At 46.2% G+C, this 25,199-nt stretch overlaps 1 protein-coding gene across 1 annotated transcript in view; it reads right to left on the bottom strand.

Annotated features, from left to right (window-relative positions):
* LOC119455979 (uncharacterized) overlaps positions 1–24,350 on the bottom strand; it is a 24,881-nt gene extending 531 nt beyond the window's left edge. The window contains exons 1-8 of the mRNA XM_037717537.2: positions 24,262–24,350; positions 21,145–21,336; positions 20,162–20,384; positions 15,897–16,056; positions 10,331–10,446; positions 7,920–8,058; positions 3,719–3,892; positions 1,404–1,529 (exon numbers count right to left, since the gene is read on the bottom strand). Coding sequence (XP_037573465.2) covers positions 1,404–1,529; positions 3,719–3,892; positions 7,920–8,058; positions 10,331–10,446; positions 15,897–16,056; positions 20,162–20,384; positions 21,145–21,336; positions 24,262–24,271 — 1,140 coding nt within the window. The 5' untranslated portion in view covers positions 24,272–24,350. The remainder of the gene's footprint in view (positions 1–1,403; positions 1,530–3,718; positions 3,893–7,919; positions 8,059–10,330; positions 10,447–15,896; positions 16,057–20,161; positions 20,385–21,144; positions 21,337–24,261) is intronic.
* Positions 24,351–25,199: the final 849 nt, after the last annotated feature.

Below are 25,199 nucleotides of genomic sequence, written 5' to 3'. Positions count from 1 at the left end.
TTGTAAAATTTTAAAAAGAAACGTCAACTGTCAAATTTGCAACTCTAACAATTATCAATGAAAAAGGATACCAGAGTTGTTTACGCTGCACCTAATAATATATCTAAAGCAAGAAAAAACATGTATTTTACACTGTTCTGAAACATAGCAATCATTTATGAGCAGGACTTTTGCAAAACCCTTTTAGCCGTCGTAATAATTTAACAGAAAATATAAATTCATGTCAAATTCTTCCGCTTCAGCTGCTCTAACAGATGCGGTTTACTGAACTGAGCAGTTATTGCAGATGTCCATATCACACAAAACAGATATTGCACGATACCTCTTTTGGTGTAGAGGGGCTGATTCTTAAACTTTGGGCTTCAATGTTTCTTAAGTTTGCCCATCTTGGAGAAATTAAGTAAAAAATTCCAGATTAAACTATAATTCTGCTTCTTGCAGTTATTATATTTAGGTTCATTTATCGAATGCAAGAAATTTATTTTACGTCAGTCAAGGCGTTATCTCATCAAAGCATTTCTGCGTCTACAGCGCTTCTGCCTAACAGTACTTCACTCTAGGTCCTCTTTCTGTGTACTTGTCTCCATACACTTTACTACATATGAAATGAATAAATAAATTTGTATTTGAATATCGAGGTCGGAATTGGCTCCGACATAAACCTTCCTTCTAAAACCTCCGAGATTAAAGAAAATTCGTAGAATTTGAAGTAAAAATTTCGAAGCAGGATGTTTACAAATTCTTAGCCCAGTACCAAAAACTGATGTTTCATCGCAATGAAAATTCGCTGGTAACCCGTCACCACAAGCATGGCGCTCTTTGGCAATATCTGGCCCTTGCGCCACTAAACGTTACATATCATCATCAAAAACTGATATACGTTAAACTGTATCTGTCAGAGAACTCAACCGGACAAATTCGCTATGTAATTTTATAAGACTACTTGATATCATTGCGCTGTTTACAAGGGCATTGCAAAAGCGTACTAACAAATTGGTAGTATATTTCAGAGCTTCCTATAATACATTAATTTTTGTCGCTTCATGTGTCTCAACAGGGCCATTTTATAGAATTACGATATTGTTTTTAATCGCTGAATTATTTGAATGTTAAGTATGTTTTAAACATGCAGTATTGAAATTACTTCCCTTAATCGCCAACATCAAAAAGCTACTTCTTACACTCCATATATTTTAACTTTTCTTTTAAATGCAGCAAACATCATCCAATTTGGTACAGTGGTGGATGAACAAAATTATTTCTCTATGACCAAGTATTTAGATAGGGTTTCCTGGGGTAAAGCTATCGCTTAATTCCACAGGCCCAAATAACAATCAGCTCCTGCTGATGTCTCTATATCTATATTTCGCCAGTGAATTTAGCCGTCGCCCGATGGATCGCACCTTCTTGCACAGTCCTGCTCGATCGTCGTAAGAGAATATTAGAGGTTCCATGACGTGGCGAAATTGAGTCGCGTCCACCATAGGATCGTAACCCGGTGTTGACATGAAGCTTGGATCCTTGCACACCTGTCCCGTGAGGAGTAAGAAAAAAAGAACGCCGCTTAAACACAATAGCTGAAGTCACGAACATATGCGTAGGAGCACCTTACAGACCATGAACCTTGAAAAATTATTTCACTAAGGTGTCCGATACCTGTCGATCGATGTATTCGGCCAGCTTTATAGTCAATGGTTTAGTCAAAAGTCAAAAGTGTCAATCGTCAAAAGAGACCTGTTACAACGTTCTCAAAATAAGGCAGCAGCATTTCTGTTTCAAGGCTGTCGTATTCTCGCGACGACAAAATTTTCTGCGCTCATGGCTGAAGCTTCTGTAACTTGTTTTTATTATATGATTATGTATGACATCAGAGCAGCCTGCATGCGGCTGCGGCAGCCGCATTTCGATAGAGGCGTAATGCAAAAACGCCAGCGTGCTTGCGTTGTAGTGCGTGTTAAAGAACCCCAGGTGGTCAAAATTAACCCGGAGCCCTCCACTACGGCGTGCCTCATAATCAGAACTGGTTTTGGCACGTAAAACCCCATAATGAAGAATAATTAAAACACAGGTGGGTGGACGATCGAGGAGATTGCTTTTATTATCAGTTTCCGTATGTACACCGTGCTGTGTTTCCCACTCGATGACATTGCAATTCTTTTTTTTTAACACGAAAGTGTTTTATGCCGGGGTCCACCAAGACTTCACTGACGTATTTCCGTCACGGAAATACGTCATAGAACATAATACAAAGAAAGAAACCAGAAGAAAAAGTTCCACAAACATGCAAAATTTGGAAATCGAACCCACGACCTCTCGGTCCGCGACGATAGATCGCCGAGCGTTTAACCAATTGCGCCACAAACGCATTTGCAGAGAGCTACACAGACCGCGCCTTATATATCTAACACTCCTCCGTGTACCCGCGCTCTTGCTCGGGGCGGTGCCGCCGCCTACGAGCAGAAAGAGAAGTACTGCATTATGACACTAACGCGCACCGACAGTGAACGCTTCGGTGGTCTCAGCACTACGACGCCTCGATGCCAGCATTCGAAGGGACGCTGGCATCAAGAAGCACTACCAACGCCACCTAGGTGGCGTTCACCGTACTCAGCACAGCGGAGCGTGGCCTCCGCAATTAGCTCTGAAAATGTTTCTGAAGTTGATCGCGGAGGCTGCAATTACGACGCGCTGTACGCGCTGATTTGACTCGGTGACGATTCAGTTACGTGCTTTGTCTTGCGCGTTGTATTATTGCGATAGCAATTATATGGACACTCAAAAGCAGATTTCTGCCGTCGCCGTCGCCGTCGCCGTGAGGTTCCGTATGACGTCAATGGAGATGAAATCGTCGCCGCGCGCCGCCGAACGCTGTATGTGCGAGTGAAAGGGCGCGAGGGGGAGTTAACGCACGGCGGAGAACAAACGCGCGTTCTGCGCCGTGCTTCCTTAATGGCTGCAGAAGTAGGCGTCTCTTTCCTCCTTTACAATCACCATATATGTAGAGCAAACGCGCCTTCTTCCGACGCGCGAGAGGCCGTGGGGGAGGGAAGGGAGGTGACGTTTAGCTGCGGCACCAAGTGCCTATTCATATCAGAGGCTCCGGCAACAGTCACAAACGCCGCAGGCATTTTGAGCGAACGCGGGCAAAACGCCGACGGCGTCGACAACAGTTCTGCGCGTTGCCGGTGCTGCTGCATGTCCAAGTTTATACAGCTGATAAAGCTAATATCATTACTCCGTATAGCTCTCTACAAATTTGCTATCGCAATTGATGCTTCGCCTTTCAGGTGAAACTGCGAACAACTTTTTAGTGTGTCAGTTACGTGCTTCGTCTTTCGCGTTGTGCTAGCGTGTGCAGCGTAGTGCAGCTTCCATATGCACGACGGTTGCTCATGGTCATCGACGTTGGTAGTCGTGATGGAGGAGACGTGCCACCAGGCGTCAGCGTGGGTGCATCAACGCCTAAGGGCGCTTTAGCTACAAAACACCAATAGACATTATATATCAATGTGCAATAAACATTACACTACTTCTGTGAAGACACGTTTCACTTTCGTGTTCTATACCGATTCCTATATAAGAGGGATCAACCACATTTTTGTTTTATTTCTGGCCGTGAAAATAAGTGCACGTTAGAATCCCATAATTGGGGTAATTTCATGGAGCAGCGAGTGTAGGCAGGCTAGTGGCGATTATGATTATGCTTGATCCGGCTCACCTGTGCGTAGCTGGCGAACGAATCTATGGTGTTGTTGGTCATGCATGGCGTGAAGAAAGCGTACTGATTTGGGACCGTGGACACCGCCCAACGGCCCTTCATGGTCACTGATAGCGCATACTTCAGGGTCAAACTGGGTGCCGCCAGCCTGTTGATGCTCTCGAGCGCCAACGTCTGCGCAGAACAAACGGACCCGAGAAGCAGAGAGTCATTAGAAATGCTTGCAAAGCTTTTTCACCGAACTTTTAATAAAACTGTTGCAGCATATCTGCGTTCTTCTCAATCACCCCTGCCGGCAGTGGTGGCTTATTCACTATGGGGTCGCGCTGCTGGGCTCAAGGAGGTCCTGGGTTCGATTTCGTCTACGGCGGCTGCGTTTCGATGAGGGCGGAATGCAAAACAAAAACCGCTCGTGAACATAAATTTAGTTTTGTGTCAAAGAACCCCCGGTCGTGTAAGCTATTCCGGAAGCCTCCGCAATCTTTAATGTGCGATCTTTTCTATGATGTGCGATCTTTTCTATGATGACCACTGTGCATCCTAATACACTAATACACGCCGAGGGCATAGCAGAATTATTCTCAGGTGGCATGGTTCTTTTAAACCGAAGCTTGCCATACTAAGAAAAGAAAACTTTACGTGTAAAACGAAAAACATCACGAGCCATCAATGAAACCCATTTCTTTTGACAGCATTACAGAAGCCTGGCTGAATCGTTGTTCCCTAACGTGTTAATTTAATATACTTGGGCTACTTCACGGATGCACTGATAGCGCACTGGGCACTGCAATTAACCAGGCTTTCATATTGCTGCCAAAGGAGGCAATGGGTTTCATTGATTATCGACTCATGATATTTGCGTTCATATGGCGTCAGGGGTTTCTAGTTTTTTTTTTCTTGTGCCAATGTTTTCGCACTAATATTAGCATTGTTCTCTGTATAAACTTTAGCGATTGATACGCATCGCTCGTCCAGTGCGCTTCCTGAGTAATAGGTGTTTAAGCTGCTGAATAACTTGCAACTTATACACGCTTATCCACTTCACCATCAGTCCCACACACACTCTTTATTTAGCTCATCATTCCACATGTTTTTGCTACAAGTGTCTCAAGTTTTTAGAGGAGTAATGACGCGATATCTACATGATGTCAGGCTATTGCGCACAAAGTAGGGGATGGTTCATTGCCGGGAGTGCGATTGTCAGCCTGTTTTAAAAGACTCCATGGAGGTCGCCAAGCACCCCAACGAGATGACAAGAGAAATAAATTGAGGTGGTAGAGATTAAACACCTGAGGATGGAAAGCGTAAGGTGCTCATTCAATAGGGCTAACACAAAAGAAGTTAGATTATCTATCACAAGGCCCACAGGTGTCAACTACCATTTCTTGGCCTGTGTTGGGCATAGAAATGATCTTCGGTACGTGGAGCTCGTATCACCTTTCGTACAATCGACTTGTTTGTTTAAAGGTTATTTGATGTATCCTGTCATCTTAGGACCAACCGAAGTACTTGATACGTCGTCGATGAATAAAATGTCACTCTGCTCGCTAACCAAATTTCAGTAGAAAGTTTGCACTTGTGGCTGTCGTGTCTCTCGTCACCAGCCCATACCTTGTTCCCAAAAGCCTCCCATCATGGATTGCTACCAACTCAACCACACCAGTACCTTTCTCATGGGATATATTGAACTCTTTATGCATTTAGCCTTACATGAAGTTCCGGCAACTTGAAACCTTAGAAAAAATACTTGCAAGCCTCAGACTGACCTTACCAATTTACTATAATACATTTTCTACTGTAGGTTTTGGTTTCGTTTCCTAGGAGGTGACTTAGTCGCAATGTCATGACACAGAGGGAGCTCACGTGAGAGCAGGGCATGGCGATGTTTTGGCACTGACTCCGGCTCACTCAGTCGTTTACTATGTCGCTACTTATTCTTGTGAAGCCTTATGTACCAACAAAACAAGCAAAGTGATAATTTCTACTGACCAAGATTCATAACAGTGGTGGATATATCAGAATTTTTGCGATAATCGCTGATAGTCTTGTTAACTACCGATATTGCGCTAATTATGTTTTGAACAACTTTAGAGGGCATGTTGCAACTGCAGAATTGATTTCAACCAGCAGTCAAAGCATAAAGTCTTGCTGGAGACCCTCTGTCATGCATCAGTTGCGAGAAAACAGCATTATAATCTTCACTGAATTTCATTGCTGTTTCAGTTTAGATGTTTCCTCACTGCGCAATAAAACGCAGCAAAAAAATAGTGCGAACTGGAACAATCATCAATTTAACGGCACATTTGGAGTCCGTATTTCTCCAAACTGCTGCTAGGCACAAATGTTCTAGCACAAGCTTAAGCAATGAATGCTGGTTTACTGTACGCCGGTAAAAAAAAATGAAGAATACACCACGTGTCGTACCCCACACGTGGAAGCCTTCCCAATCTCACGTTGTTTCTTTTTTTTAGCGAAGCTTTATATGTCTAGGCGACATCGCATATTGCTAGGCGAAATCGCCTGGGGGCAGAAAATTATCATCCTCAGCATTGACTCTAGAGACGTCGTGTTCTTCCGCAGCTGATTCATTGATGCCCCTCGGGTTGCGCTCGTGCACGGCACGCGCTCGTGCCACTGCTCCCGCGTTCGTCGTCGTCGTCTTCCACTGCTGGCTGCGTTGCCGCGCATCATTCCAGCGTACAATTTCACTTCTCCTTTGTCGTCGTAATGAGGAGGCCGCGTTTACGGGGCATATGAGTGATTGCTTAAGGCGGCATGAACCGTTCATTGTCTTACGTAACGGACAGTTGTAATTTTGAAGCAATTTAATTACGAAAAATCACAAGCGGCAATATAGCGGGCGAATGCTGCTAACCACGCCGCCGAGCAAACTCAATACATCGAACGCAAGCGACAACGGCGAACTGCGAGCACACCGTCAGTGGCGTGGTTCTCTCCGTCGCAGCCGAACGTGTGTGTAACCTCATTATTGAGGAATACTTTAATGAGCCTTCGGGATTAACCCAGTGATAAACACCGGGGCCGCTCGTTTCAGCCTCGCTGGTTAACCATCTTCACGGAGTGAAAGGGCCGACTAATTTTTTTTATTATTATTCTTCTTTAGTTTTAGTATTGGTCCAGTCTTCAAGTTTGGTTACATTTCTTCCCAAGCATGCTAGCTAGGTGTTATCAGCCTCAGTATCAAAAATGTTCTTTCACTTTCCAATTTCTGCGTAACACATTTAACTAAACTCAATTTTATCGCTTCGAGTTACCGAATGATTTGCTCTTGTCCTGCAAACTGCCAGTCTGTCAGTTTAGCCCAGACTGAACCTGAAAGTCGATGGGTGACATATTCGATCACCTGACTAACGAGGCTTTTTAAAGTGACAATTTCCTTCACTCCTCCCAGCTCTTTGCCGTAAACGCCTGCTGTCTGGCTGAGGAAACTGGGCCTATCTAAAAGACAGTGTAATCAAAGGTGGAGACTTGGTTAGCTAGTTATAATACCAGTGCACAATATGCGCCTTTCCAAGGGTTTCACTGCTGCTTGTAATGCCGCCAGATTTGTGCTGCACTTTTCAAAGATGGGCTCAGCGACCGCGTTTAATTGCGTTTCCAACGCTGTTATGAGCGGGTACGCATCACTTGTTATTCCTTTCCCCTTTATTTCGACTTGCCCCTACTCCTGTGTAGGGTAGAAAACCGTGTGCAACCTGGCTCTTCTCCTTGTCTTTTCCTTTTCTCTCTCTCTCTCTCTCTCTTGTAGTGCGAATCGGTCCCGGAGGTGGTTTAAGGCCACAGCAGCCTGCACGCGTCACAGCTTCTAGCATCAGAGTTTAGGAACTTCCTGTTATTCTGGTGTACCCCACCAGTGAAACTTGGTCTTGCAAGTCCTCCAACTTGGTTTTAGTTCGTCGATCGGTGTTGCGATTCCATCCGTATCAAAAACTATCGGATCCATGGGAAAGTAGTTGAACTGTGAAAGGTTAGATGTGCGTGATAAGGTGTTGCAGATAAAGGTGACTGAACGAAAGATAAATGTTCGCAGCAGAATATCCTATCGGGTTTATCTGGAAGCTATCGCTTGACATAATCATCTTCCGAGGGTTTCTACCCAATTTCTTTTTTCTCGTGTACAGTGCTATTTTCTGGATTGATCCTCGATTATTTCCTTTGGTGTGACATGTTTGGCTCTCACCATGTCGTGCTGGTAGCTGTCTTCGGCGCCCTGGGGTCTCTGCAGCAGCGTCGGTGGCACGACGCGACAGCTGGGCAAAGAGTTGTCTCCTCGTATGTAGTGGCCCAAAGCGATGAACAGGTCCGGCATAAACAAGCTCCTGCGCACAGGGACAGGGATTATTTTATTGCGATAGCAATTATATGGACACTCCAAGCGCATTTTGCCATCACCGTCGCCGTCGTTGTCGCCGTGAGGTTCCGTATGAAGTCCAACGGTGATAAAATCGTCGCCGCGCGCCGTACGCGGTGCGTGCACGTGAAAGCGTGCAAGGGTGAGCCGTCAACCGCAGCTTAATCTCACGCACACGAGAGGGGGAGGCGGTTGGAAGCGCGTGGTCTTCGTTCGTACGTGAGGCACGGGGAGGAGGCGACGTAGACGGTGGCGTGGGGGTGGGGGGTGCGGCTCTCGCGGCTGATACTCACGGGGCTGCCGCGCGGGCGCCGTATCTTCAAAGCGATTTGCGCTGTGACTGAAGTGTGCGCCCGCGGGGGCCTCATCTTCAAAGCTATCGGCGATGTGACAAAGTGCATGCACCGAGTGCCGGTAACGTCGTATGCGTTCTGCTTTCAACGTTTAGTTCGCTTTGAAGCGAGAGCCAGCGCGAAGGTAAATTTGCTCGCTTCCGCTGGCGCGCTTTCTCAATTCAGCGTTTTTATGAGTTTCCGCTGTCATCGAGCAAGATGTGTTCATGTTTATCTGTGCTCGCGTGACACCGTGCTTGTTTATTTAGTTAGTAAGCGAATATTTACAGCTTTATACGGCCGATAAAACTACTATCCTTACTTCGTATTGCTGTCTACTAATTTGCTATCGCAATCGATGCTTCGCCTTTTAGGCGAAGCTGCGATTTTTTTATCTTACCCTTTCCAGCCTATGGTCGCAATTTCGCGACATACAAGGTCTCAGCTCCCTTAATTCGAACGGGGCGCTCAGGCGAGAGCAAGGCTCGTTTTGAAGTGATGTAAAAAAGAGACACAAAAAACATCTGTGTATCGCTATCTTTGACTCTGAAAACAGCGCTCCGCACACGGGATTTCTAAAAAGAATAAACGCTTCAAGCTTTACGTCTTGAGTATTTGGTGCATGCTTCGCATTTCTCGACACACGCATCGTATAAAAAGTTGTTTAAGTTTGGTTTCCTTGGGTTGCCTTGAAAAACTATGGAGGCGTTCAATGTAGCGCAATAGTACATGGACGACATAGACGAAAAGGAAGAGCACGAACGAAAAGATCAGGTGTAAAAAAATGCATTCAGGTGCAAAAAAATGCAATCGTCACCTTTATATATACAGGTAAACTACATCACCGGTTCCGGGCAATATTGAAGGGTGGAGTAATGATTACTTGGACGGTGTCTCAGATCTGAACCTATTTACCATCGAAAAAGCGGAGTTTCTGCGACGAGTAACCATGGCACACCACTTGTATTAGCGACTAAAACGCATTGCATAGCACGCGCGCATCGCAATGGTGCACAAATATGTGTTTTAACGAAATAACATGTCCACAAGATGTATTTGTGATATATGAAGTAGTTTCAGTACAAAGCGTCGCAAATCAAACGCAAACTGCACATTGCAAAACTACAGTATACTTGCATAGCCTTGGTAGGCTTGCCTGCTAAGGAACGGTAGCGCCGTATGAAATAGCAGCCTTGATGTATTGAAATGACTTCTTCCGTATGCCTTTTTTGAAAAGCACAGACGAAAATTGAGGCGCATGTATCCCCCTTGGGTAATACGTGAACGACGCATATCGACTATTTTGCCAGGCTATTTACGTCACTGAAACAAACTAACTAGTCTAGGAGTCCAAGAAAGTCAGGTTTTTCGTTAAGGGGACTAAAAACCTGCTAAATTTACCAACTTTTTCGTTAAGTTACTAACAGCCGCCGTACTTTCCAGGCAGCGGTGGCGCCAAGGATAGCATGACGCCAAAGGATAGCTTGGCGCGACGGACAGAGAGAACGGTTATGATGGCATGCAATATATGGGGCGCACATGCGGTCTGTGTGGGTCTCGACATACTGCTCAACAGAATTAAATGTTCGAAGAGAACAAGACGTGAATAAGTGACGGAGAAGTTATAAAAGACCGACACGCATGAACATTTTGTGTTGGCACAGACTTATTTTCTTTGCAGGCGCAGATTTAATTCTCACTGAACTTACGAAATCAATGTAGGGGCTGACAGATGAAAGCAGAGTGTCGGATAAAAGTTCTATAAACAGGGGTTAAGTACCTAAGACAGGCTGGCCTACATTTCGATATAGGCAGGTAGATAGGCTCACCTATCGAAAGGTTGGCCAGCTTAATTGTCAGAGGTACTTAACCCCTGTTTACAGAATTTTTATCCCACAGTTAACTTACGTGAAATTTCTGATGTAGAAGTTTGCCCAGGCGCCATCCGGGACATATCCTGCGAAAACTGTGAAGACCTTAACGCCTTGGGCGATGATTTCCTGAGAAAAGCGGTCACGCAGGAGCTGCAATGAGGTCGAATATGTGCGTTATCACGCCGTTCTTCTTAGCATCGTATAAGCAGAAGGTCAACAGCTTCAAAAGCTTCTTACAGTGAACAGCCTCGCACACACATGCACGCGCACACACGCTGTATGTATTTGTGAAGAGGAGGACCGCGGTTACATGCACTATATTTCATTTAATTCTTTTCTTATATTGTACTTTCATCGATCTGAGTTCGGTAATGAAAGACTTCTTTTTTTTTTTCCTCAGAGGGATTCGTATTTGAAAGAACCCTTAACACTAAACAATGACAATGTGAGTAATTGGTGCTATTTAACTATTTCAAGCACCGAACCCTGTTTCTGCAGAGTGATACATAATTAGGAGAGCCAGGTATACACGAATCGTCCAGCTAAACATGCCGCTGGTTGATTTCCGCTCAAATTTCGCACAGGTGAATTTCGACGGTGGTTTAGTTTAATGCCAGGTTTGTGGGCATTTCATGCCTGTGTTGTTCAGAAAAAAGGCCGATGTGCGCGACGTCTATTGTGACGCCAACGAAAATGTTAGATTTTGAGGCAACGGAGTTGTGACGCCATCTGTCGTAGCTATGTTGAAACGCGCCTTTCACAGCATGGCCTCCGAAATCAGATGGCGCGCGATGTCTAGCCCAATTTCTGAGGCCATGTTCTCTGTTTTATCGGCGCCACTGTTCCGATTGAGCGAAATCGCATTTTTAAAGCAAAGCTTTCTTTGCCTCTTCCGCCGACTTTTCCATTGCTGCTGCTGTTGCTGCTGCTTTTGCTGTTTGGCACACCGCTGGGTGTACCAGCGGAGGAAACTCGTTGGGGTCTACTATGCCGTTTCAATGCGTCGCCAAAATACCCTCTAGATTACTGCAATTTTGCGTTAGCACCCCGCAAAAGCACTGCAGCATCTGCAGCGCTTACCTTTGTACTCATTCGTAACAGTCCAGAAGGCATGTAGACAGAACGGTAAAGAGATAGGGAGAGGAGGCAGACAATGCCAGAACCGACGTATAGTCACGAAACGAGGAAATAACAGCGTTGCCATTCTTTGCTCGTGACACCTCGCATACATGGAAGGATCGCGGAAGAGGGCAAAGGCGAAGTCAGGATAGATGCCTCGTTTGGGGTCCCTACATTAAACAAAACGCTGCCGCTACACATGGCAAAAGTTGTGGACAAACTGGATGAATTTAAGGTACGGTACGATGAGATAGGGTACGTTCCTGCTATTTCTCAAAAATGAACACCGTGAAAATTTGTTTAGCGGACGACACTTCTGTGCCCGTCGCGGTGGCTTAATGGATAGGGTATTGCTTGAGGTCGTGGCTTCGATCCCCACGAATGGCAGCCACATTTCGACGGGGGCGAAATGCAAAGAACTGCTCCCGTAATCGAGAGTATATGTAAGCATGAAATGGCTACTGTCAAAGCAGATTGGTGCCACGATGCAGGCTTGAAAGTTTACTGAGCCGAAATGAACCTGTTTTGAACTGAACCTCGTTGCAAGTCTCGTCTCGGCCAAACAACCATCTGCGCCGCATTGGACGCTGCTGCCAGCCTGGTCACGCAGATTGGCGCCATCTCATCTCGAAGGACGTAGCCCAAAACCCGCGCCGCGGAACTCACGGACTGCTTACGCTGAAAAGAGCACGGGCAACGCTGTTTCAGCGTTGCAACAATCAAGTCTATGCCTTTTGAACGTTGCTATTAGAAATGGCAAATAAAAGTTCAGCGCACTAGAAGTAAAGCTTGAGTGATGTTGTGAACAAAAAAATGTCGCAGTTTCGCCCGGAAGGCGAAGCATCAATTGCGATAGCAAATTAGCAGAGAGCTATTCGGAGTAGGGGTAGTAGTTTTATCGGCTGCACAAACTTGGACACATTCGCTTTCTAACTGAATTGACAAGCGTGGTGTCATTGCGCACAAGCAAACATGAATAGATCACACTGAATGACCGCAGACAACGACTGTCAAAACGCTGGCAGCAAGCGCAGCCGCCGCAGCGGGCGAAGGATCGTGCGGTCGATCGCTTCAACGGAAACTGAGCGGCGAATGCACAGCGCATACAAAGGTCAGAGCCGTGTGGAGATAAGAGATGGTGCGGGCGACCGCCACCACAGCCAGTGCAAGCGTATTTGTTGGCAGAGTAGAAGCTGTTCCCCCCCCCCCCTCCCTCCCGCGCTGCCTTCCCGCTTTCTTGCTTTCGCGTGGGAGATTGCGTTGCCAGTTGCCCTTGCGCCCGGTTGCAAGATACGCATTTGGTGCCGTAGCACAGCGTCGCCCCGCCTCCCTCCCTCCCTCCCATACCCCCACGGCCTTTCGCGCGACGGTCGCGTTTGCTTTCCGCCGTGCATTCGCTCTCCGTGATAGCACGCGTCCCCCGCGCGCTTTCACTCGCGCATACGGCGCGCGGCGACGATTTTATCGCCCTTGGAATCTATACTGAACCTCACGGCGACGGCGACGACGACCGACGGCAGAAATCTGGTTGAAGTGTCCATATAATTGCTATCGCAATAATATTAGAAAGAAATCGGAAGCAATAATTTTTTGTGACTTGTTTAGGCCGTAAGCGTATGTAATGCGGTCCTGTACAAGGGGTTGGGGACCAGAGACCACGTTTTCTTAAGTTTTGAATAGGTTTGAATGGTTGCCCGGATGATCTCGTTTTGCTCTCGCAACGATGCCCGGATGTTCTCGCAGGTTCTCGTTTCGTTCTCGCGCCCATTCTCGTCCTGATTGCCCAGATAACGGCGCTGGAATTTCACTCAAGGTCTCTTGAAGGTCGCGAACAACGGGAGCTAAAAACATTTCATGATTAAAACGTCCGTGTACTTAGATTTAGGTGCACGTTAGAGCACCCAAGGTGGTCAAAAGTAATCCGGAGTCCCTCACTACGGCTTGCCTCATTATCCGATTGTAGTGTTGGCTCATAAAGCGCCATAACTCGAAATAAAGTTTTACGTTTCTGCCGCAATGCGATACGCAGTGTTATTCTTCTTGGAAACTATTAAAAATGGCGCTCAACAACGCCTGAAGCAAACACGTCCTGCTGTGTGTTCTGTGTGCTACACAGGCGAAAGGCAACGGTGCAAGCAAGGTAACGTGTAGCATCAAATCACCATTCTCGTACTGCACTAAACGCTGAAGGACTTAAACATTGGCCGTCAACGTCAGCGTCAATTATCGTCAATGTAAACTGTAAAGAAAGCTTCGCTTACATCGATTCCCACAATGCATGGGATCCGCATTATTTTTTATCTAGTGGCCTCACCATATTCGACGTTTGCATGGTTTCCATATTGAACAAAACATGCAAGTAATGCTAATAAAAGCGATATTAAACTGAACAGAAGGCAAAATACCTCTGTGCAAAATCTGAGCCGAGAGCAACCAACGGTTGCTATTTCTGCGTCACTGAGTATAATAAAACAAAAAAATACATTGAAAAGTATAAGAAATACGAAATTAAAAAAACTAGCTGGAACAATAATACTTTTTTTTTCGTAGGAAATACGTAAATCCTGCTGGCGAACACTTGTGTGCTCATGTTACTGTGGTACCTATTTGCCTCAACCCGCAATAAAGCTTCACAAACGGCAATTCAGTTCTCTCAAACACAGAACCGCAAAAAGTTCTGCACACTCGATCCTGCTGCTTTTGATCACCACTTTTCTTCACGACCTTTCACTCCACTTTACCTTCAGAGAGATACCACAGCTTTCGTCTAGCTAGCAAAAAAAAAAAAAAAAGTGTACCACAGGCGTTAGGGGCGAGCCACATAGCTACTGGTATCCGGAAATTGGAGTATACAAGGCTTGATAATAATGAATGCTTCTGAAAAGGAATAAATCCAACTCTAGAGGCAAGAAAGAAAATCATAGTGATTGTATGTCAGTGCTAATTACCATGCTCTAAATATTTAAGTGATACTGGCATTAAACTTCCGACTTTCCTTTTGTTTGTTTTTGAAAATTCGGGTTTAGACCCTTTTGTTATCAATATTATTTCGAAGGCGCGAGCGCATCCTGCATAATTTATTCTACGTTTATGCGAACACAGTTTCCGTTTGGTGCCTAGCAGATGGCCGAGTCATGACTTCACGATTCATTGACTCGCTTCGTTACTGGTACTGTTGTGAGGGCGCCAAGTGAGCGCTGTGTTCCGGTCTCGGGAGGCTACACCAGCTTTTCTAACGGCGAGTTTCGGTTCCGTTTTCCACGAGATGTTATCTGTTGTGACGTCATGACGCAGGTGAGGGTCACGTGGTAGCCGGACATGGCGACGTCTTGGCACTCGCTCCGGCTCGCTCCGACGTCTGTAACGGTGCCACTCGTTACCCGGCCTGGTGTAGCACCAAGCAAGCAGAAACGAGTGCCAAGATCGACACCGCTCCCGCACCCATGTGACCACCTTCTGTGTCGTGGTGGTCACGACGAACGCAACTCCCGGGAAACGAAACCGAGTCTGGTTTTCCGAAAGCTATTATGATAAATTTAGGACTCTCCGAGACTTGTCGCTATCCTTTTCCGATATTTCTGAATCCTTTCTGAATTTCAAGGAGAAAAATTGGCTTAGGTTTAACTGTAGAATTCTACATTTGGTTATCACGAGCGAAATGTCTGTTTGGCTTGGTTTTGCAAAGACTATACACACAGTGTTTCATTAATGCACGCTTTCGCGCTTGGTAATAAGCTTCTTTATAACGTGCTAATCTGGCCTCCCTTTGCTGCGGTGTTTCATCAGCTAACTTTGCCTTTACTTGAAATTTCGCAGCCTGCCGTCTAGTTATATTTACTGGATGATTATATTCAGACTGTCGCTTGCGCTGAAGCGCACGCAGAAGGTCCAGCCGGTGCGCCATCCATGGCGATACTGAGCGATCAAGCGCCGGCGAGGATGATGATGATGATGATGATGATGATGATGATATGTGTGGTTTTTTTTTGGGGGGGGGGGGGCGCAAGGGCCAGGTGTGGCCAAAGAGCACCATGACTGATAGTGTTGTGTTAAGCGCTGATTGGCGAGTTGCGATGATGGGGCGTAATATGGCTGTAAAGTGGCCTAAAATCGAAGCAGCCGGTAAACCCTCGTTACAGTCACGTGGTACCGTAGCGGCGAGGCTACGTGCGAGCGCCGCTGTGACGCCTCTCCGCAGCGGATCACGTGGCGTGACGTCACACCTGCCACACTTGTGCTCCGGCGGCTCGCGCTCCTGCGGCTCAGGGTCATTGCGACGCGATGAATGATCTGGCGAGACGTGGCGTAGTAGAGCTTTCGCTCTAAAATAAAAAAGTCAAAAATATCGAGTTTGCATACTGCCCTTAAGGTTTATATCTCTTTCTATTTCCGCACTGCTTTGCACACTTTGCTGCACGTTAATGAACGACCCCAGAAAAGGCTCGGGCCACTTTCATTATGAGCACGTACTGTAGGCATACCTTGAGGCATGCCAGGGCAGATATTACGTCCGTTTCCGTCGGGCTCACGGTGGCTGTGTCCAGGACACCGAAGTGGTAGATTGAGTTAGCCCAAAACGGCTGCAGCGGCTTGAAATCCGGAGCGCTCCGATTCAGGAAGAACTCCAGGTGATACACAGCACTGCGTCATAAAGCAGTACTCGTCACTCCGTGTTGGTTACATTTACAACCTATTGAGTGCGCTAGCGGAGGTGGCATTATTAAAACAACATTTTGTGCATGTTCCTTATCAGTGAGCAAATGCTAACGGCATATGGAGAAGAATGGTTGTAAATTAGGTGTGTTGAAACGTAAAAAAAGTCTAAAAGGAAAATTAGACGAAATGCCAAAGAAAAACATAACGCGAAAAACTTAAGATAATCCTGAACAATAGAAACGTTCACCAAAGCACTAGGGTGCCTTGAAAAGATTCTTGAAACTCTAATGAAGATGTCAAAGTTAAGGTTAACTGTTAGCGTAAGAACGGTTAAACTATGCAAAGAATGCAGTTATGAGAGCTGCTATTGCAGTTAATGTAATAAAGAACGAGCGCTTCTGGGCAGTCCCCGTAAGTGATATCAGTGCTCACGTTTGCCAGAACCGCTTGTGCTTTCTTGGTGCTCGGTTGACTTTATAAGCAGCCTTACGCTAGGAATAAGGTCACGTCCCTCGAAGGCAATTTATTTTTATGTCCGCTTTTGCAGACCGACCCAATAAAGTTGGTACATTCAAGAAAAAATAAGGAGAAATGTATGTTCTTCGGGAACCTAAAGGAATCGTCCGGTGAGTAGTGGCCGTTAGTAGGAACCAGCAGGACCAAGGCAACAATGTAGATTACAGAAGAAATTACAGAAGATTATAGGAAATGTGGATTACAGAAGAAAGACCTTGGTCAAATAGTAAATGTCCCCTGGGATTCACCGTCACATCACCTATTCTTTAGGTACAGGATCTTACCTTTAGAGCACTTCTACAAGTACCGATTATTCCTCCGTTACAAAATGAGCTTAATGCACAATAACACGTCATTTATTTCACTGTACAACCTAAGGAGCGCTCCAGAAAAAGCGTATAGTTTCCGGAGCAAGACAACTTGGCTAGTATCTTCCTGTAAGACAAATCAAGGCTCAAACCACATAGAACATCAATAAGGTAGACTTTTGAATGAATTCATTTCTTGTGGTAGAAATGCCCTCGACATGAGACATTGTGATTTTATGTATTACTTCCGAAGAAGCTCTTCGTAGTTTTGTTAATACATTATCATGCATACCTACTGATTTGTTCCGAATTTGTCAAATGTGGTGCGTATTTATTTATTTTGTACTTCACTATATGTAGGTTCTTTACCCGTTCATTTTAATTTCTGCAGTCCGCAAGAGGTGATTTTCGCATTCTCGCTGGAATCGAAGTTCTTATGGTTTTGTACAATGCTGTAATGTTGACGACAACCACTGTCCCGCTGCCACTGACTGTCTGTAAGGGTACAGGGATACCGTCAAGCTAGTCGATTGACAAAGTATTTGGTCCTTTTTCCTGCATTTCTGAAGCATGAAGTGCAGAAATAAAATTGAATTGAATCGGGAAACACCTAAAGGCACACTATATATAAAAACACAATTGGAAAGCTATTGGGCATCATCATCATCAGCCTATTCATGCCCACTGCAGGACGAAGGCCTCTCCCTGTGATCTCCACCTAACCCTATCTTGCGCTAGATGATTCCAACTAGCACCTGCATATTTCCTAACTTCATCACTAGACCTAGTTTTCTGCCGTCCTCGTCTGCGCTTGCCTTCTCTTGGTATCCATTCTGTGACTCTAATGGTCCACCGGTTATCCATCCTACGCATTACATGGCCTGCCCAGCTCCATTTATTCCCCTTAATGTCAACCAGAATATCGGCTATCCCCGTTTGTTCTCTGATCCACACCGCTCTCTTCCTGTTTCTCAACGTTAGTCCTAAGATTTTTCGTTCCATCGCTCTTTGTGCGGTCCTTAACTTGTTCTCGAGCTTCTTTGTTAACCTCCAAGTTTCTGCCCAATATGTTAGCACCAGTAGAATGCAATGATTGTACACTTTTCTTTTCAACGACAGTGGTAAGCTCCCAGTTAGGATTTGGCAATGCCTGCCGTATGCACTGCAACCCAATATTATTCTTCTGTAAATTTCTTTCTCGTGATCAGGGTCCCCTGTGAGTAATTGACCTACATAAACGTACTCCTTTACAGACTCTAGAGGCTGACTGGCGATCCTGAATTCTTGTTCCCTTGCCAGGCTATTGAACATTATCTTTGTCTTCTGCTATTCGGAGTAGGGATAGTAGTTTTATCGGCTGCATAAACTTGGACACATTCGCTTACTAACTGAATTAACAAGTGTGGTGTCAGCGCGCACAAGAAAACATGAATAGATCACACTGAATGACCGCAGACAACGACTGTCAGAACACTGGCAGCAAGCGCAGCCGCCGCAGCGGGCGAAGGTTCGTGCGGTCTATCGCTTCCACGGAAACTAAGCGGCGAATGCACAGCGCATACAAAGGTCAGAGCCGTGTGGAGATAAGAGATGGTGCGGGCGACCGCTACAAGCGGGCAAAGTACAAGCCCAGTTTTTGGCAGAGTAGAAGCTACCCCCCTCCCTCCCTCCCGCGCTGCCTTCCCTCTTTCTTGCTTTCGCATTGGAGATTGAGTGGCTAATTCACCTTGCGCCCGGTTGCAAGATACGCATTTGGTACCTCAGCACAGCGTCGCCCCGCCTCCCTCCCTCCCATACCCCAACGGCCTTTCGGGCGACGGTCGCGTTTGCTGTCAGCCGTGCGTTCGCTCTCCGTGATAGCGCGCATCCTCCACGCGCTTTCACACGCGCATACGGCGCGCGGCGACGATTTTAGGGGCGAAGCACCTTAGGGCCGAGCCTTGTCTCTCGTAGTCCGTAGCTCTGGTTGGCATGGAGACCGCTATGTATGTATACGCATATATATATATATATACAAGGGCGTTCGTTCCCGACGCGCGCTCTCTTTCTCTCTCGTCCGCACCTGTGGTTTACCCGAATGATCCCCCGGTGCTTCGCCCACTCATCATCATTCACTTCGTGGATATGCGGTGATTTTTATCGCCCTTGGACTTTATACGGAACCTCACGGTGACGGCGACGACAACGCCGACGGCAGAAATCCGGTTGAAGTGTCCATATAATTGCTATCGCAATAAAAGCGTATCTCACTTATCAGAGCCCTAGAGCAGCGGCGACAGCTTCAGGAGCATGGTAGCTATGGTAGCGTTTATGTTTGGCACACTAGTACCCGTGCTCCTTTGCGAAAAACACCACGTGATTTCCGCCACAATCTCTTCAACTGATGAGCGCCAGCCGGAGCCTCTACTACACCTTCCTCCCTCCATGCCTAGGCGCGTGCGCGCCTTGTTTGTTTACAACTGAAAAAAAAATGCCGCAGCTTCGCCCGAAAGGCGAAGCGTCGATTGCGATAGCAAATTAGTCGACAACTACACGAACTAAGGATAGTAGCTTTATCGGCCGTATAAACTCGTAAACATTCGCTTACTAGCAAAATTAACAAACACGGTGTCACGCGTGCACAGGTAAACATGAACGCCTCTCGCTCGATGACTGCGGAAGCTCGCTGTCAAGACGCTGGATTGAAGAGGCGCGGCAGCAGCAGCGAGCGAATTGACCTTCGTGCCGGCCCTCGCGTCAACGCGAACAAAACGGCGAAGGCGCAGCGCAGCGCATACGAAGCTATCGGCACTAATTGCACTTTGTCCACAACGCAGATCCCTCCCCCCCCCCCTCCTCCCCCGTGTTTCGCGCGCGACAGACGAAGCGCGCTCCCGCCCCGGCTTCCTCCCTCGCGCGCGTGAGGTTGAGCCGCGATCGCCAGGTGACCCTCGCAGATTCAGGGTACGGCGCGCGGCGACGATGTTACTGTGTTTGGACTTTATGCGTAACCTTACAGTGAAGTCTACGGTCATGTCCACGACGACGGCAGGAATGCGCTTGGAGTTTGCCATATAATTGCTATCGCAATAAAACGCTAACATGTTTCCTGTTCTGTGCTCCGACTGCTCTTGCGAGTGGCTGCGCATTCGTCTCAGTCAATCTTTCTCTGGCTCCGATCAAGAGCAGGCGCCTATCATGGCAATATTGAGACAGAGGGCGGTAGGGACCTAGCCTCCCCCCCCCCCCCCCCCCGATTCTACCACAACAATGTGAGGCTTACTCACTCGAAGGTGATGCCGATGCCAAACGCCGTGATCTGGTACAGCGGCGCGGTGTCGATGAAGATGAGCAAGTTGGGCTCGAAGAGACTGGGTTCAGCAAACGAGTTGCGGCCCAGCTTGTACAGCGAGTCGAAGAAGATGTACTCGCACAGGCCGTCCGGCGGGAACATCTGCGTCGAGTTGAGCCTCCTGCCGATGGTGCACACCAAGGGCTGGTCGTCCATCACTGCTCGTAGTGCGGACAGAGTGACAATTAAGGCTACGGTCTGTGTGGTGAAACATGACGCGTACTGGCCTTGATGATGCGCATGCACTGGTGTTCTATTTCGTGCACTGGCCAATGTAATCTTGCAGTGTCTCTGTTATAACAGACAACTTAGGATGTCTGTAGAGTGGCTATCAGATTATCTCACGCGACTCACTGTTCTATGAATAGTGCTGTCAAAGTATGTAATTGTATGTCATCCCTGTACTGTGATGACAGACAGACAGAAAGACAGAACTGACAGACTAAACTGACCGGACTTAACTGACCGGACTTAACTGACTGGGCTGAACTGACTGGGCTGAACTGGCTGGACTGATCTGACAGACAACACTTGACTAGACTAGACTGGACTGGACTGTATTGGACTGACTGACTGAATGTAGACTGATAGATAGATAGATAGATAGATAGATAGATAGATAGATAGATAGATAGATAGATAGATAGATAGATAGATAGATAGATAGATAGATAGATAGATAGATAGATAGATAGATAGATAGATAGATAGATAGATAGATAGATAGATAGATAGATAGATAGATAGATAGATAGATAGATAGATAGATAGATAGATAGATAGATAGATAGATAGATAGATAGATAGATAGATAGATAGATAGATAGGATAGATAGATAGATAGATAGATAGATATAGATAGATAGATAGATAGATAGATAGATAGATAGATAGATAGATAGATAGCAAAGGACCTACTTTCCGAGGGAGCGGCCGTTGACGCAGTAGGCGTCTCAGTTTTCTGCGTGGTGGTCATCGTGGTCGTTTTCTTGGTGGTTGCCACCGGCGTCGCCCGAGTAGTGGTCGACAACACCCGGATATCAACGTCACCACTTCGAAAAATGACCCCGAGTTCCGTGGTCTCGGTCGTCTCAGTCACATAGGAAGAACCTGCGAGTGTGAATGTTGGGGAAGTGTGTGCAACTGCTTTTTGTACGGCACAAAGTTCACTGCACTTGCCTTGGTCCTTTCGTCACCTTGTGGTACAAATACTCCCGCAGGAGAGAAGAGCATCTTTATACGCGTGGAACCCGTTCCACTGTTCTCAGCACCATTGTTCTCATGTAAGCGTTCTAGACAAAAACACCTGGTGCGCAATTTAAACGACTTCCGACCTACTACTCAGATGAGTGTAGAGTCCTGACATTCAGTTACTGAAAAAAGCTGTTTTAGTCTCTTGTACCAGATACTATAAAGCTGTCATTTAAGGCATTTATTCCGCGGCAAATACGGTCGTTTATGCCTACGTGTACAGGCTCAATTAAAAAAAAAGGTAAATAAAGCCCCTTTCTTAAAGAAAGATGGTTGAACGCAAAAACTTTCTCCCATGCAAACTGAATCAAAGTCAAAGTCCAAAGCCAACGACCACGCAACGAACCCAAGAAATGCTGAGCGACCCGATGGAATGCATATGTGATTTGATTGCTTGTCTAGGATTGTCTTTTTCGAACGTTGAAGTTGAATGAAGACACATTGAGTTAGGTTGCGTAGCCCTTATTTTAAATAATGTAGCCGTTGATTACACGCACACACTCACACTTTCACGGACGACTCTACACTTTCACAGTATTGCCTTGTGATCGCTGTGGTAGACGGTCGGAGGTTCTGCCGTTCCCGATACACGGGATCGGCCTTGCGGGCACGATCGCGCTTACGTTCGCGTACGGCAGCCTCTTCTGCTGTGCGCTGCACCCGCGGCCTAACCATGGTGACGGCCTGGAATGCATTGCGTGACGCGCGTAATGCAATGCAGATATATACAGTTCGTCTGGGTAGCGTGGCGTTGCAGTTCCCATGCATTCTTCTTATCCGTACAACTGCGAATGTAAACTGTAGTGTTCTACGATACGTATGCCGTGTGCCGTTGTTCTATATATATATATATATATATATATATATAGGAAAATCAGAAGCACAACTTCGCGGTTATCTAGGGTTTATTATTTACCCAACAGTTTCGGTCGGTGGACCGACCTAGTTTCGGTCGGTGGACCGACCTTGAAAAAGGTCGGTCCACCGACCGAAACTGTTGGGTAAATAATAAACCCTAGATAACCGCGAAGTTGTGCTTCTGATTTTCCTAAATACGCTTGGCCCATTGAAAAATCCAGTTACTATTATATATATATATAATATATATATATATATATATATATATATATATATATAGTTCCATTGTGTAAGTTGATTTTCCTGCAGTGCGTTTTCCGCGCTCACGGAGGAATCAGTGGGACATAGAAAGCTTCGCTTTAAAACTGCCACTGCAGAATCTCGGTTTGAGCTATAGTTGGGGCCGGCTCATATTCAAAGATATTTTACGGCGCAAACTAGACGAGTATTTCAACTTCTAACAGATTTTATTCCGAACGAGAAATCGCCTTTTAAGCGCAGTCTAGTCTACGCTGCAAATCCGAGGATAAATTATGGTTTTCTAAGAAACGCAGCGCGCTCTAAACCTCTGGTATAAGATATTCGTTTCATTTTCTCGCCAGAATAAGCTGAGACAATTTGCGTAGGTTACAAGATTTCTCCGAAATGTAGTGCGACCAAACACCGAGGGAAAGTTGTGAAAGCCAAGGCAAGCAACCGCCATCTGAACATTACCGGGTTTTGCGTTGCGCCTTTTTTTCACGGCTTGTATGCGTGCAGCCATGGAACGCTGAACATTCACCGAAGTTACGGGCTCATATTTGTGTTCAGAACGCTCGACAATACAACGCCCTCCAGAATTCCAGAATGACCCACCGCTGTAGAGTAGTGGCTTTGGCACTGCGCTGCTCTATACATATATATATATATATATATATATATATATATATATATATATATATATATATATATATATATATATATATATATATATTAGCAAGGGTAGAAGGCAATTAGACTAGGACTCATGCATAATTGTTGAAAATTGTTCCAGGGATAACGCAAAATATATCATCAGCCTATTTTGATGTGCACTGCAGGACGAAGGCCTCTTCCTGCGATCTCCAATTACCCCTCTCTTAGCTGATTCAGATTTCCATCTGCAAATTTCCTAATTTCATCACCCCACCTGTTCTCCTATCTCAGCAGCCGAGTTGTTTGAGCTGACCGTGACGGTGCATGCTTTTTAAAGCGATAGCGCTAAGGGCCCAATGTCGCAGAAAATCTGACGTCGGCGTTGGCGCCGGTGTCCACGACCCATAAAGTCATATCAAACCCACGCCGCAGGCCCTCCGCGTATTGAATTTCTCAAAGTAAAATGCGCCAGAAAAATCGTAAAACATCACTTAAACACAACCTACGCACATGATGACGTCAGGTTTTAATTTCAATATACTAGAAAACAAAGTTCTATTAAGCAGAAACTTAAACACAAACCTCTTTTCCAGCATTTCTACCATTCATATAGCGGCGCGCCCTGGTCAGTGTTCCCTGCAAAAACACCATCCAGATGGCGCTCGCCTCCTCGGCAGCGGCGCGCGGAGGCGAACGTGGAGAAAAAAGAAAGCTGCAGTTGCCAGGACGCCTGACAAACATTCAGGGATCTTTAAATGCTATGGCGTTCCACTCTTGAAAAGCGTAGCGTCCTCCAAATTTTTGTCGTTTTGCAATCAAACCCAAGTGTTGGTCACTCGCGTCTCTGAGAGACGCGCTTGGGTAAAAAAAAAAAAGCGAAATGAACGAAGCTCTCTGCAGCCATCTGAGAGCGTGAAACGGTGAGTGAAGCCTAATGGCAGCGACGCTCAAGTAAAACGCAGTTTAGTGATTATGTACGAATCTGTAAAGTATCCTGCTAAGTTGAACTTGGACTGAGTCACAAATGCTTACCGTAGCCCATGGCGAAGAGCGTGATCAGTGCGCTGACCAGGATCAAGAAGATGATTGTGGCGCACACCACTGTTGCAAACGCGGCGAAGCTCCGTCTGCGCAAATAAATGACGCTTGTATACCTCGATATTTAGCTCTTTAACTGGTAGCGCAACAATTTATGCCTAACAAAAACATCTGCATGAACTAGACAAATCCAAATATTACTATGTGTCTTTCAATTTACCATTAATTATGTACCTGCTCAACGGTGGTATTCACTCATATGTCGAGCGTGACCAGCAGCATATGTATTGGTCATAAAACCTGAAGGCTTCGTCGTTATCTTCTTAGCGCACGTGGGGGCTCATATTCTCCCCAATGCGATTTTTTTAACACGAAAGTGTTTTATGCCGGGGTCCACCAAGACTTCACTGACGTATTTCCGTTTCCGTCACGGAAATACGTCATAGAACATAATACAAAGAAAGAAACCAGAAGAAAAAGTTCCACAAACATGCAAAATTTGGAAATCGAACCCACGACCTCTCGGTCCGCGACGATAGATCGCCGAGCGTTTAACCCATTGCGCCACAAACGCATTTGCAGAGAGCTACACAGACGCGCCTTATATATCTAACACTCCTCCGTGTACCCGCGCTCTTGCTCGGGGCGGTGCCGCCGCCTACGAGCAGAAAAGAGAAGTACTGCATTATGACACTAACGCGCACCGACAGTGAACGCTTCGGTGGTCTCAGCACTACCGACGCCTCGATGCCAGCATTCGAAGGGACGCTGGCATCAAGAAGCACTACCAACGCCACCTAGGTGGCGTTGGTAGTGGCGTTCACCGTACTCAGCACAGCGGAGCGTGGCCTCCGCAATTAGCTCTGAAAATGTTTCTGAAGTTGATCGCGGAGGCTGCAATTACGACGCGCTGTACGCGCTGATTTGACTCG

The sequence above is a fragment of the Dermacentor silvarum genome, chromosome 1 (genome assembly GCF_013339745.2).
Source record: "Dermacentor silvarum isolate Dsil-2018 chromosome 1, BIME_Dsil_1.4, whole genome shotgun sequence".
In the NCBI taxonomy this organism is placed as follows: Eukaryota; Metazoa; Arthropoda; class Arachnida; order Ixodida; family Ixodidae; genus Dermacentor; species Dermacentor silvarum.
The sequence above is the reverse complement of the archived record's forward strand: the minus strand, read 5'-3'. Positions and strand labels throughout refer to the sequence as shown.